A 13,750-nucleotide genomic window follows, 5' to 3' on the forward strand; every position below is an offset into this window, starting at 1 on the left:
TATACATACTGTACATCAAAAAGCTTGAACCTAAAAAGGATTGTTGTTAGAATAATGTAAAAATGTAAACATTTTCAGATGAATAAATTAATATAGATAATAAATGTATTATGAAAAATCTCATTACTCATTTAAACAACATTAGATAACAGAACATAAAAATGCAATGAAGTAAATTTGCTGAATTTTCAACAACTGATCACACAATAGTTAAAGGAGTTAAAGTAATTCAGAAATATGATTTCAATTTAAGTGGTAAGGTCTAATGAAAGCAGCCAAAACAGATTAGCATAACATTTATTTTTCAAGACTGTTGTTGGTATATAATATTGTCCTATTATAATATCTTCCTATTTCATATCTCTTTTACATATAATTTAAATTATTATCAGAAATTGTTGTTGTAATTTAATGATACTGACCGTTCTTTTGTTTTGGGTATTTTGTTTCATTCTCAAAGGTCAGAGAACGTGTTTTAAAGTTGTGTAAACGTCATTTTACTTGCAGGCGGAAAGCAACGGAAGGGAGTGCTTAAACCTTTCAACCACACGGGGGCAGTGTTTCCCCACTGTTGTCCGTATGCCAAACTTGCTGCAGCTCTGGATCGTTCAGATCAAGTGTTTCATGTCAGTCTGTGGAACAAAGAATCTGAGAAGTGAAAGGTCAGATTAAACATGAAGGTCATGACCTCTGTGTAGAATCAATGTCAAACCTGTGAGCAGCTAATGACAATTAAGTCATCTTGTTTTTTACTGTTTTTTATGACTGTGTTTTTGAACTTTGACCCAGAGTCAGCTCTTCATTTGGGTTTATGTTTAACAATACTTGTTACAACAATGGGTCACAAAAACTTCTTTGTTGAGGTCATGACATGAGAGGGCCCCTGGCCACGCCCCACGCCCCTACAAACCCCTCCCCTCAGTAACAAAAAACAGACAAAAACAACAGGACAACAGGTAATTTTCCTGTTTCTTTATGTTGAAATTTTTGGCAAAAGTGATGGAGTGTCTGTCAGAAACACATTTTACAGCTTCAATAAAACAAAAACCTTTTTTTAAATCCGTGAAAAATTTGTTTCTCAACTGAATGAGAATTTTTAAATTTCTTAAAGAAAAATCAGGCAAACATTAAAAAACAAATTTATCTAATTTTTCTCAATTTTTTAAAAAACACTTCTGAACTTCATCTTTTGTTTTTGACTTTATATCTGAACAAAGAAATAATAATTAAAAAAAAAAACTCAGCTCAGAGTCCAATCCAGCCTAGTGGGGAGTAAATGTACTACGACCATCCAAAAAAAGTTCTACAACCAGAAGAACAAAAAGTTTAAAGAACATGAACAAAACCCCCCTCCACAGAACATTCTGGAACGTTCTTCCGCTCAGAACCAAACTCACTGAACTCTGGTGCTGTTTACTATGAACCTATGACCTAACCTGTGAAGAGCTCAGATCTGTTATTCCCATGTGGGACACTCATGAAGATAACATTCACTTAGCCCACATTTAGCAACCAGTCATGGTCCAGTGGTCCACATAGGGGCCATACCTCAGCCACACTCAGCCCTGTGGAGGAGCCTAGAGTGGGCAGGATGAGTTTAGATCTCCTCTGTTTAAGCTGACAGACTGTCTACCATTTTCAAGCGTTGTGACAGTGAACTCTACATTTTCCTGTTGGGTGGATCAGGTCCTCAGGTGGACAGGGTGACAAGCAGGACCTACATTCTAGACAGGATAGAACTCAAAAGGCCTGCAGCTTCGGAGCAGGTGGTGGTTGGGATGTGGCCTACAATCTGAACACTAGATGTGGACCACTGAAAGGAATACGGGTGAATATTGGCCCAGAGATCACAGACCTGTGCCCAGTTCCTAGTGAAGCTCCACCAGAACTTCTAAACTAAGCAGTGAGAAAGAACCAACGACCCTTCCTCCAAACAAGTCTGGACGTTAGAACCTTCTCACCGACACAGACGTCTGAGAGACTGGTTCAGGTTCTGGTGTCTGTAGGGAGGAGCCTGGACTCTGAGGAGCAGCTACAGCTTCTGTCTTTCCTACACTGTTAGAACTTCCAGTTGAAGTTGTTTGGCTTCAGAACTCAACGCAAGTTTCTGTAAATGGAGAGGTTTCTCTCCGTCTTTGTCTCTGCTCTTCTCAGGAGACTTAGTGTAGAAACAACCTCTCCGTAATCCACCGACTGATGAGACGTTAGCTCATCAACAAGAAGAGAAAAGACAAAGCTACTAGAAGAGGAAGAAGAAGAAGAAAAGAAGAAGTTAAAGAAAAGAAGAAAAGTCTGTCTTAAAAAGGCATGATCACATGTTAAGTTCTGCTTAGCTTCAATCTGTGGCACAAACTGGTCTGGGCTCCAGCTAAAGAGCAGGTCAGTCACAAAAACAAGAAGGAGAAGGTGATTCTCCTAGAATCTGGTTTTAACACTGATACACTTTCTGTAAAACCCATCCCCTAAGAAACATTGAACAGTCCAGGAAATACAAACTGTCACCTGACTCGTCCTCCAAAAACTTTTACATATGAGCTGAGAAAGAGACAAAGAGAGAAGAAGACAGGAGAGGAGAAAGAGGAGGAGGACAGAGGTGTTTCTCCTGAGAGCAAGTCAAATCTCAGGGAAAGTAATGGGGAGGCAGGCAGGACAGAGGGAGAGGCGGAAGCTCGCTGGCAACGTCTTCTTCAAAACAATAGGACGAAAAAAACAAACAAACAAACTCTGGCCCACTTCTCAGGCACTTTTCTTCTGTGTGTACGTTCAGAAGGAGCTGGTGGGTGGTGTGGTCAACCTCTTCCCAATGTAGACTCTGAAAAGGAGGAAGAAGAGGAGGAGGAAGAGAAGAGGGTAAGGAGGAGGGAGACAGAGACATGATTTAATTTTTAACCTATGAAATGTCATCTTTAGGTTTGCACACACTAGACACAAGTCTTTGGTAGTAGTCAAATTTACAGCATCACAGCGTCACCTGTAGGGCAGCATGAACAACTGGAGAATGTGTGTTTTTTAAAAAACAACCTTTTAATGACTGTAATGAACCAGACATTTAAGTAAAAAATAAGTATTTGAGACCCTGTAAAATAACTTCAAATAACATTCAGATAAATAGTAAAAAATAAATATAAATATACATTTGGATTTATTTTCAGGAATATGTCTTTTAACAACCCCACAATAAATAAGAAAACTTCCAAAATACTGTGAATCTACAGAAGTTAGAAGGTGAATGTTAGACTAAATGATCGTGTGACCAGTGAGAGCTGAAGGTCTCCTCTTACCCCAGTCCCAGAGCCAGGATGTGAGAGAGCAGCAGTGACGGGATGAAGACTTTGAGGAACTCGGCGGAGAAGATTCCTCCTTTCTTCATGGCCCCAGTCTTTCTCATGCTGAGGGTGACTGAGCGACGAGGGTGTCGGAAGTGAAACTCCCTACACACACACACACACACACACACAGACGTGAACAACAGGGTCTGCTCAATGCTATTCTCAGACTACACCCCCACTGTGCTTGACTAAAGTGAGGTGTTGTTAGGGAGATGGTCTTCTCTACAGACGATTGTCACAGAACTCATCACAGCCCCTGCTGGTCAAGAAAGGTGTTAACCCTTACTTTGGAGGAATGTTCTCAGGGCGACTGGACCAGTCAGCTACCCAGTCAGAGTCCTTCATCAGGATGTCCATGTCCCTTTCCTTCTCCAGGACGTCCTCTTCTGACTGAACACATACACACACAAACACACAGTCTGGTTTTCACATGTTGTGAGGACTTCAAAATACATTTTTCCTAAAGGGGACCTGAAAAAATGTCTCTGAGAAGACAAAGGGTCCCCAGAACAAAAATATTTCACCAAAAGCATTCATTCACCAAGTTATACATACACACACATAGAATAGCAGCAGCAGTCTCCATGGTAACAGAGTGATGAGCATTCTCACCTGACTGTCTCTCCTGCTGCTGATGTCCACGTCAAACATGATTTTTCCTTCATCCTGAGGACTGTGAGGACGAGGAGGACTGAGATCAGAGGAATGAGACAAAGACAGAAACGATGAGTCACATAAAAACATCACTGCTTTATCTTTTTACTGAGAGGACATGTTGAATGCTTAGTGACAGTTTATGTGACTGGAGATCTTGGAGAACCTGGAGTCTGGTCCTGTTTTCTTTTTAATAAAGTCAGATTTCTCTGAGTTGTGCTGATAGAGCTTCTACTTTTGGTAGAAACGGTTTACCTGTCGCAGGAGGAGTTGCTGCGGCTGGACTCGTGCTGAGCGTCCAGAAGGATCTTCTCCATGTCTCCGTTGTGGATTGAGGACGATGACGGCACATGTTCCAGTCCTCCCACTATGGACTCCTCCTCCTCCTCCACCTGTGGGAGGTGCAGTAGCACTGAGGATGCATCCCCGGCTGCCGCCAACTCAGCGGGGACGGCCGAACCTTTGTTTATGTCCAATTCCACCCAGGAGCCTGCAGGGGGCAAAAGAAGGCAGAAACTTAATTTCGCTATAGCACCACAAAGAAACACGAACAAATAAGTGATTGGAAGTTTCATATATTTTTTTTAGATTTGTAGAGCCAGCATTTACAGAGCCAGTGTCAAAGACATAGCAGCATCTAATGATTAGACTGTAGAGTGCATCATATTAAGGGCTTTTTAAATTTACAAAGTAGTTATAAGTACTGTTTAGAAACAGTAGGTCAGTAAGGAGTTGGCTAATATATAGTGACCTAGTAAATATACTTCTTTAAAGAGTAGTCAATATCTTAGTAGAGATTCAATGCAGATACATAGATGTGTGTTGTTCTATTGATCTACTTGATGGTTGGCGTTACTGTCACACATGTTCTGTGGTTCTACGAGGTCTTAAAAACACTTTCACCTACTGTCACCACTTCAGGAGCTGGTCGTGACCTCATACCAGTGAGTAAATACCATATACACATTCTGGGAATTGTGTTTGACGAGCTTCAGTGCACACATACCATCCTATCTAACTAAACCTGGCCCTGCCTCCACACACACACACTGTAAACAGGCCTGGACTGCATTCTCATAAGTCCACATGGAGCCAGGCTGCTGTGAAAACCATTCCATTGTCTCTGCTCTGGGGACAAAAACACTGTTTCCATGGAGATGAAGCTTCTGGACCACAGTGAAGGACATGAGCTGCTGGGAAGCTTTAGACCTGGCAGACCTCATGTGAACTCTGTAACCTCTGGTATTGACGTCTGTACCATAACGGTCCATACACGTGGATCAGTTTAAACAACAAACAACTCACAAAACGTGCAAAAAACTTTGCTGATTCAAAATCAATTCTAATATGCGAGCCTAACATGCAGACGTGAACTAGCTCAGCTCTTAAATAATTGCTGTGTGGTCCAGAGGAGGGCGCTCTAAGAACAGCTTGACCTAAGCTCAATTATTTTAGCTCCAGTGGCAGGGACATGAGATGTTCTCTGGTTTGTGAAAACAAACGTGACAGTAAAAGTAAAAATCTCCAAATCTTAACATGTCACAAACGAGTCCTACTGACCGGCTTTGGTCCTAAACCTCACAAGTGATACAAACAATGGGACTCATGTTAATTCCACAGCTTTGATCCATTCATGGTGAGGTGACTAGAACACCTTCTTCTCAAACCCCAGGTATTAGATGAAAATATTTATAACAGTAAAGCAGGGACCTCCAAAAATAACCTGTTGTCCAGAGCATCTGCACTCTGAATGGTTCATAGGCTGATAAAGAGCCATCCAGGTCTAATTGTTGACCCTGACCCTCAGTCTCAGCATGTACAGTTTTACACATGGTTCTGGTTCTGTTATCTTACTATGGCTCTAAGAGACTGAGACCAAAGAGAAAGAAAAACAGCCTCTGAGTTTATCATCTGGTCATTATCTGACGTCAGCATGAGCAGCACTGGTCTTTCCTGATGACAGGTCATCACACAGCTGGTTATCAAACGACTTCAGTTACCTCTGCCTTTCACTTTCTAAAGACCACATAGGGAGAAGAAGATGAAACTTCAAAAGAAGCTGGACAAAAATATGATAAAAAATGGTTGTTATTCTTGGTTGAGTGCAAATTTACAGAAAAATAAGGACAGAGCTTTCTTTACAACAAAGTTATTTTTACTGCTCAAGAAAAATGTTTTTCTGATGAGTAGTGAAGCATTATCTGCTTCACTACTCATCAGAAAAACTTGTTTATGCTGCCCTTATGTTGACGTCAGATAAGGTAAGTTAGTGAGAATCTCTTAAACTGACAATAAGTTTCAAACCATTTTACATCTAGTGCGCTCCACCAGCCTCAACATCATTAGGTCAGGTCTTCATTAATTCATTGGTCAGCAGTTTAAAGTCTGATTTTACAAAATGTGTTATTTATTGATTTATTATATGGAGAACCTGTGGTTGAGACCTGACACAGACTTGAGGTGTTCTGATGGACTATGAACACCTGCTGCTGTCCAGACACAACAGGAGCCAGGTCAGAACATGGTGTTGAAGTCATAAATAACCTGGTGAGTAAACCTGTCTCCATCACAGAGAGCAGCCTGGAAAGTTTGGTCTCCAGTGCTCCGATCTCATAGCCATCAGCACGTACTAAACGTCTGTCCTCCTGTCACTGTGTCTATTTATAGCATGCCAAGTCATAACCCCCCCTCCCTCCATCCGCTTCCTAGCCTCACCCCACAGTGAGGTTAAGTTAAGCCAGTGTGAGTTCAGTGCAGCAGAGCCATAAACAGGCCTTTGTTTACGTCTCTACAGACTCTTCTGTTCTGAGAGCAGAGGAATAAAAACACCCATCTCCTGCAGACATGTTTGGACATGTTTGGACATTTGCTGCTACTGTCAGTCGAAGCACCAGGTCTTCTAAAATCTATTAGAACTGGACTTTGACACAGACTATTTCAACACCAGTTATTTTAACAGCAACATGTCACATGAATCAGCAATTACCAGCAAAGACAAACAGAAAAATGACATGCAGCCACAGGTGGCACTGGTTTAGCTCTTTTCATTACTACCTACCACTAGTGTTATTATTGCAAAATAACAAATAAAGTTGTCTGTAAGTGTTTTGCTCTTATCCTCAAAACAAATGTAAATAAACTAGTGTCCAAATTGAAGACTACTTTTGCCCTAAAGGTTGTGCCATTGAGTGATTTATCAGAATAATGGTTAGGAAATCAAACCCACAACAATGTTTTGTCTATATATATAATTTTAAAGATGTGCTAAAGAAATGAGCTAATGTGAATGAAAATCAGCTTTTTACTGCACAGGCACAAAGGCACTGAAACAAACACTGCAGTTAAAAGAAAGAGAATGGGGGTCTGTTATCTTGGCATTTTACGGTGTTTATAAAGACTCCAGACTGAGGACTACTGAAGTCCAAGATGCTAAACCCCTGAATTATAACGGCCGTGAGTGTATATTGACTTTGGCTTATGTAAAAGTTATTTTCAAGCTGAAGGAAGGCTGCTGTATATGTACGACCCAACCAACGAGATAAATGACACGTATTTTGTTATCGTCAGCTATTTGCGAACTCTAGTCCACCTCACACATCTAGAAAGATTCTTAAATCATTCAATACGAGTTCCCTCATCGCGACCTGGTAAAATGTAATTTTTAAAATATAAACACTTCAAATGCTGTACGATCTCTTAATTTTTAGAAACTAAGATATTTTATACACGTTTATTGCCTTTTCTAATTTGCCTTAAATGTAAAAACAACCAAACGGTCATTACATTCTCTTTTTGTTAACATTTTTTGGATTTTGTACACCATGAAAGCTGTTCGCGTGAAAAGAAGCTGATGGGTTACGCCCACTGTTGATCTAGTTAAACATTACAACAACAACAACTATCCAGAATTAAACTCACCCCTAAACGCACCAGAGTTCATCTGTTCGTAAATTAGGCTTAGAGAAAATCTACACATATAAACGTAAAAATATCCTGAATCTCTTTGTCTAACAATATCTTCCAGCTACTTCTGAATTATTTCATCTCCGTTTGTTGACGATCTAATAAACCCCGCCTATATCGGTTTCCTTATTTGCTCAGAGATTTGTCAGTCGCGATGTTGTAACGCCATTGGTCAGCCCCGTCAGACAACGAACACAGGAACGTAACGTTCTCACAAACGAAAAAGGGAAAAACAGGAGGAAAAGGGACAAAATGGCGACTTTAAGCCTCAGTTAACGGTTGAATTCACCCGATAATACCACGTCCAATCGCCAGACAAGACTGACACGGAGTTATATGAGACATTTTAGTCCTACCGTTGAGTCCCGGATCCCCGCTGTTGTTGAGTGTGGAGGCGGCGTTAGCAGCGTCCGACATGCTGCTGCTGCTGTTATTCCGATGCAAAGCTCCGGACTCCACAGGGAAATAGGCACATTCAGAGGCGCTGGGCTCCGCTACAGACACCGAGACCACCAGGCTATCTCCCGCCGCTGTTTCCTTCCACAGCTCGGCTACAGACTAAGCTCCAGACTCCGCTTCTCTGCGTGTGTTTTTTTCTGCTGCTCGCTGACTGACTGCTGAATCTGCTGTTGCTGACGTCACACTGATAACAGTCGGAGGGAGGTGTCAATTTACGTAACAACTTTTAATGACTGAAAATCGCAAAACTTTAAATAATTTATTATTATTATTATATTATATATACATATATATATATTGCTATCAGTTGGTGCAAGTGTTTTTTTCTAATATTTCTGCTATCAGTTGGTGCAAGTGTTTTTTTTCTAATATTTTCAAATCCGTTTTCAATTATCGAGATGCTTCTTGGTTGATTTCGACTATTTAACTGAACTGTTACCTGGGAGCAGCTGCCTTAATGTGACGTCATTCCTTTAATCTTTTTATCTTGTGCCGGGGTCAATGGTGATGTCAACAACACGCGTCTCCTTGATAACCGCAGCACAGGTGCAACTGTCTTTTATCGCCTGTTCATCCCTTCTAGGACATTCACATCCTTGACTATTTTGGAAGTGAAGGCTCACCTTCCCTCCCACTGCCTGGGTGAAATCTAATATTTTGTAACTACCAAGGTAAATAGCTCAGACCGCAGTTTCGTAATCAGAGGATTTCAGGTATATCACGACCTATTGTAGACTGGTGGGACGTTCAACCGCCAAAATCCCCGAGTTGCTTAGGTGTAGTACCAAAGTACAACCACTGCCCCTAGTGGACACAGTGTTTCACTGACGGCATCAATGCAGAGTACTTTCCCTTAGAGCAGGTATCACATTTAGTCACACAAGGGGCCAAAATTTAAAATACAGTTGAAGTTTTAGGCCACACAGGATTAACACTGACTGAACCGTCTAGTGCTGACAATGTGTCACCCAGAAATATTTAATTTGAACATTTATTTCAATTACATTTTTCCTTAAAATAAATAAAACATCAAATTCAAAATAACGTCAAGCAGAATGACATTAAGAGAGTTATGCATCGTGGTTGTGATTTGACTGCTTCATTTAATCCATTTTGTAAACATTAAAATACAACTCTCTACCTTTTAAGTCAACCAGGCTCCAGGTTAAACTCTCTCCCACAGGCCTTGAATTTGACATGTGCCTTAGAGGATTAATAAGAGTAGTCAGTTAAAAAACAACAAAAACAAAAAAAAACAAAAAAAAAAAACAAAGTGGTGCAGCATATACAAAAAAAAATCACAAATGCAAAAAAAAAGTATTTTATTCTCTTCACGGTTATAGATTAAAACTGTAGTTCTACATCAGCAGGGGCTCAGCTGAAGTATTGGTTTAAATACGCCGTATGGAGACATTGACTCCTGCCAGCCCTTGTGTCCTTACACACAGACACACACAGCGACAGCAGCCATGTCTGCAGTAGTTTAGACAAAAACACTGTTAGCGACTCAACAGCTCAGGTCAGGTCTTTTATTTTAATATCTTTTCCTCTGAAGCCACCGTCTTTTACAACACAGAACAAGTACTTTAGTTGGTGCAGTGGTAGTCCAGTGTCAGAACACAGCTTTTCCCTGGTGCTGCTCCAGTCCCTGGCTCCACACCACAGAAGAGCACAAATTAAAAAAAAAAAAAAAAGACAAAAAGAAATCAACAGAGTAGTGAGGTCCAGCTTCATTTCACAAAATAGGACGGAAATAAATCTGATCTTTTTATATAAATATGACAATTGTAATATTTATCTTATTAGGTTTCTCCTTCGCCTGATGACATATACTGAAGATAGGAACCAAAAGGACAAAAAGATTTAAAAAAAGAAGAAAAAAAAAAATGCAGAGACAACGAAGCCTGTCAAACAAGATAAAGACCTCGTCTTTGACCCTGGACCTGATCTTTGAGTTAGTGAAGACGTAAGAGGACAATATTGGTTAAAATGACTTGGGTTCTGAAAGGTATGTGTAAAAAGTGACACTGTCAAAGCGCAGTGTTTGATTATCTGATGAATAACTGTAGATGGCGAAGTGTGTGATGTTAGACATGGCGATGAACAGGTATCATCAGAAACCTCAGAATCTAATTTCACATTTATGTACAAAAGCTGTGGTACCAACAATGTACATTTCTGACTCCTACTTGGATTCATAGATACTTCTAGGCATCAAGTACTGTCCTGTTGGTTTTCTAAGTATGGAGTGGATTTAGAACCATACTGGTGCCTGAAGACACTCAAATCAGAAGTGAACTCACAATCTATGGGGTCAAATACTGCATGTGTACATACTACCATATCAGTACTACTACATGCCCAGGTCTGGGATGCTGCAGTTATTGTTACGGGTGGAGAACACAGACCGTACGGGTTGGTGGTGCTGCCTGCAGTTCTAGTTTTACTTGGTACTAGTGTGAGTGACGGGGTACTGATGGACAATTTAAACTTGTTGAGCAACTCTGCTGTGTCAAGTATTCACTCTAGACTTGACGTCGGTTTGAGTGAATGCTCAACACTGTGGTGCTAACGTTCATCAGCCAGGAAGTAGTTTGAGTTTCTGTACATCACCACCCACTGGAGCAGAGCAGAACTACACCAAAGTGCTGTTTACATACACACACACACACACTGATGTCACTGCTGCTGTATCAGATAGTGGTGTGTGAAAAACACACTTCAACAAGAGGGATAAACAGACAACAGACAGTAAAAATAAACAAAACAAAAGCAAATAGGAGTCTGAAAAAACTTTTTTCCTTAGAAAAATAAACACCAGCATGGCACAGAAGACTGAGGGGTGGGGCCTTTAAGTGTTTTCTATCAGTAGAAGAGGAGGAGACGTTATAAAAATAAATGGGTCTGTGTTCATGATCGGAACCAAAATTAAACAGGTTTGTGGGCAAAAGAAAATTTAACTAAAGTAATGAGCGACAGAGAAAATAAATTGGCACAACATTAGTGAACGGAGGAACAGAGGCAGAAGTCGATCTGCCACAGCCAGGCTTCTTCTGTCCACAACTGCAATAAGTGGCAACCCAGTCTGCCCAGGAGCAACAGACAGGGGACGCTGGTTAACGGCATTAAACCACAGATCACTGAGGACCACAGATCACACACACATACACACAGGTGTGTGTCCACTCCAGGCCTCAGCCCCACGTCATAATTTAGTTCACTTTATCCTGGAATATGTAGAGGTTGTTGGTGGTTGCCACAGCGATGATGTTGTCCTGCGGGTGCCAGGCTGTGTGCAGGATCTTCTTGTTGAAGTCCAAACTGTCCACGCTGATCTCGTCCTTCTTGCGTTTCCCGCCCGCACACACCTTCCTGGGCTTCAGCACCTGCAGCGGCTTGCTGTTCTCACGGGATGCCTCCAGGGTCACGTCTCGGTGCTGGCCACGGTCGAACATCCGGAAGAAGTTGTTGTAGGAGCCGGTCATTACCACACTAATGAAGAAGAGTTTTTTTTTATTATTATTAGTTTCACATGACACAGCTGCTTACAGATGAAAAAACGTTTTGGAAGTTTCTGGGTGAATTTTTCATTTGTATTTCAAATTCCTTTTGAAATTCACATGAACTTTTTTAAAAATATTTTTCACCATTACATTGGAAAAGACAATGAAGAAATATATGTACAAAATCAGAGCTATTAAGATAATTTAAAACATTTCAAAATGATATTAAAAACATGTACAAACGTGCAACTTTTTTTTTTTTAACGAAAAAGTATTTTCTGATCAAACAACAGATATTTATTTTTTATTGACTGCACAAACTTGTCTTGACTGTTTTTTCAGACAATGTGCATATGTTCAGTCCAAACTAAAGCTTTCTCCAGCAGAGGGAGCCCTAACCACAGCTCAAACTTTAATCAGTCTTCACTCTTGGAAACTGAAGCATCATTAAAGTAATATACTGTATTTCTTAACTAAATGATAATCTGTAAAAAATGTGTAAGAGCCTTTTCCTAGACTGGAGGACTGAGTATCAAGTCTAACCTGTCATCTCCGTTCCAGCAGCACTCAAACTTGTCAAAGATACAGTCGTTCTCGTACAGTGAGCACAGTTTACTCCTCAAGTACTCGTGGACCTAGACATAAGAACAGGGGGGAAAAAAATTACTCATACATTCAATTTATCTTATCTTATTTAAGACAGAGGTACATGAAGATGTGGAGATCTCCATTGGGATTGACAAGAATGGACAGGATCAATGAGCAGATCAATGAGCAGAAGGACAGTTAAGATGGACTAGTCTGGATATAAAGTTAGAGAGATGTGATGGACAAAGAATGTTGGCGATGGACCTGCCCTGTGTTGGAGGAGATGAAACACAAGATCGTGGGTGTAGTGATGGATAACATGGAGACAGTTGGTGCAACAGTAGAGCAGGCAGAAGCTCAGTAGTAAGTAGAGTCTGTAGTAAGACTCTCTGCTCCCTCCATAGGCCCTTGACCTGAAGAACTTTGCTGAGCTGTGGTGACTTCGTAAAAGTCAAATCCTCAGATGAATTTCACTCTCACTCCACATTTTTTACTGTAAACGCAAACCCTCATCCAACAGCACAAAGACAGAAAGACACCAGTGTCCTTCTTCTCTCACCTGATAGGTCTCAACTGGCCTGGTCTCCATGTTGAGGTCCCAGATCTTCACAGACAGGTAGTCTCTGGTCATCATGTATCGACCGTTGTGGCTGAACTTGACATCAGAGATGGAAGAGATGATCTCTGAGAAGAAGGAGCGATTGCTGGGATCTTCTGGCTCCTCAAACACTGGAGTGAAGCAGAAACAATCGAATCTTTACGCCGTCTGTTGAGATGCGAGCATGGGGGGAAAAAAAAATACTGACGTTTCGAGTGTTTGTCACAGAGTGCAGCGTTCCTCATGTCACACAGACGGATGGTTCCTTTGCTGCTGCTGTAGACAAAGGTGTTACACTGAAGAGGATGGAACTCTGCTGCTGTGATCACCTCCGTCAGGTCCTCCATGTTGGCTGGTTTAATATCCACAATATCTAAAGAAGGAGGGGGTTAAGGACTAGAGACATCGACAAAGACTTTAACAACATGAACCAATTAAAAGCTCTGATTTAGGATACTGAAGCTGCGGTCAGTGATCTCCAGGTGCCACAGGTTGATGCGAAGGTCGTCGGCAGACAGGTACGTCTCGTTGTCACTGTTGACAGAGATTGAGTTGATGTGGTAGGTGTGGGCATTGGCAAACACCCTGCGTGGACTGGCTTCTACCATCAGGTCCATGGGGATAAGAACTGGTACCTAAGGTTGAAGCACAGAGGA

At 41.2% G+C, this 13,750-nt stretch overlaps 1 protein-coding gene and 1 pseudogene across 2 annotated transcripts; both read right to left on the minus strand.

Annotated features, from left to right (window-relative positions):
• Positions 1-957: 957 nt before the first annotated feature.
• LOC103389295 (BCL2/adenovirus E1B 19 kDa protein-interacting protein 3-like) lies at positions 958-8,597 on the minus strand. Of its 2 annotated transcripts, none has more exons than XM_025062666.1 (6): positions 8,303-8,597; positions 4,239-4,473; positions 3,942-4,020; positions 3,616-3,719; positions 3,282-3,431; positions 958-2,812 (listed from the first exon to the last, which is right to left on the minus strand). In XM_025062666.1, exons 1-6 carry the CDS (start codon positions 8,361-8,363, stop codon positions 2,764-2,766), a joined length of 678 nt encoding a protein of 225 aa, XP_024918434.1. In that variant the 5' UTR covers positions 8,364-8,597; the 3' UTR covers positions 958-2,763. The 2 variants fall into 2 exon arrangements, with proteins under 2 accessions (XP_024918434.1, XP_008322876.1); XM_008324654.3 differs by lacking the exon at positions 8,303-8,597 and adding an exon at positions 7,902-8,057.
• A 1,119-nt stretch (positions 8,598-9,716) lies between these two features.
• LOC103389294 (serine/threonine-protein phosphatase 2A 55 kDa regulatory subunit B alpha isoform-like) overlaps positions 9,717-13,750 on the minus strand; it is an 11,148-nt pseudogene continuing 7,114 nt past the window's right edge.

This window comes from Cynoglossus semilaevis, chromosome 14 (genome assembly GCF_000523025.1).
Source record: "Cynoglossus semilaevis isolate Cse_v1.0 chromosome 14, Cse_v1.0, whole genome shotgun sequence".
Taxonomy (NCBI): domain Eukaryota; kingdom Metazoa; phylum Chordata; class Actinopteri; order Pleuronectiformes; family Cynoglossidae; genus Cynoglossus; species Cynoglossus semilaevis.

What these genes read in the sequence shown, in the direction of transcription:
- LOC103389295 (XM_025062666.1), bottom strand. Translation starts at nt 8,363, where the DNA reads ATGTCGGACGCTGCTAACGCCGCCTCCACACTCAACAACAGCGGGGAT. An exon ending in CGGGGATCCGGGACTCAACG is followed by an intron (nt 4,474 to 8,302) that starts GTAGGACTAAAA and finishes TGCCCCCTGCAG; the next exon opens with GCTCCTGGGTGGAATTGGAC. An exon ending in CCTGAGAACATTCCTCCAAA is followed by an intron (nt 3,432 to 3,615) that starts GTAAGGGTTAAC and finishes GTGTGTGTGTAG; the next exon opens with GGAGTTTCACTTCCGACACC.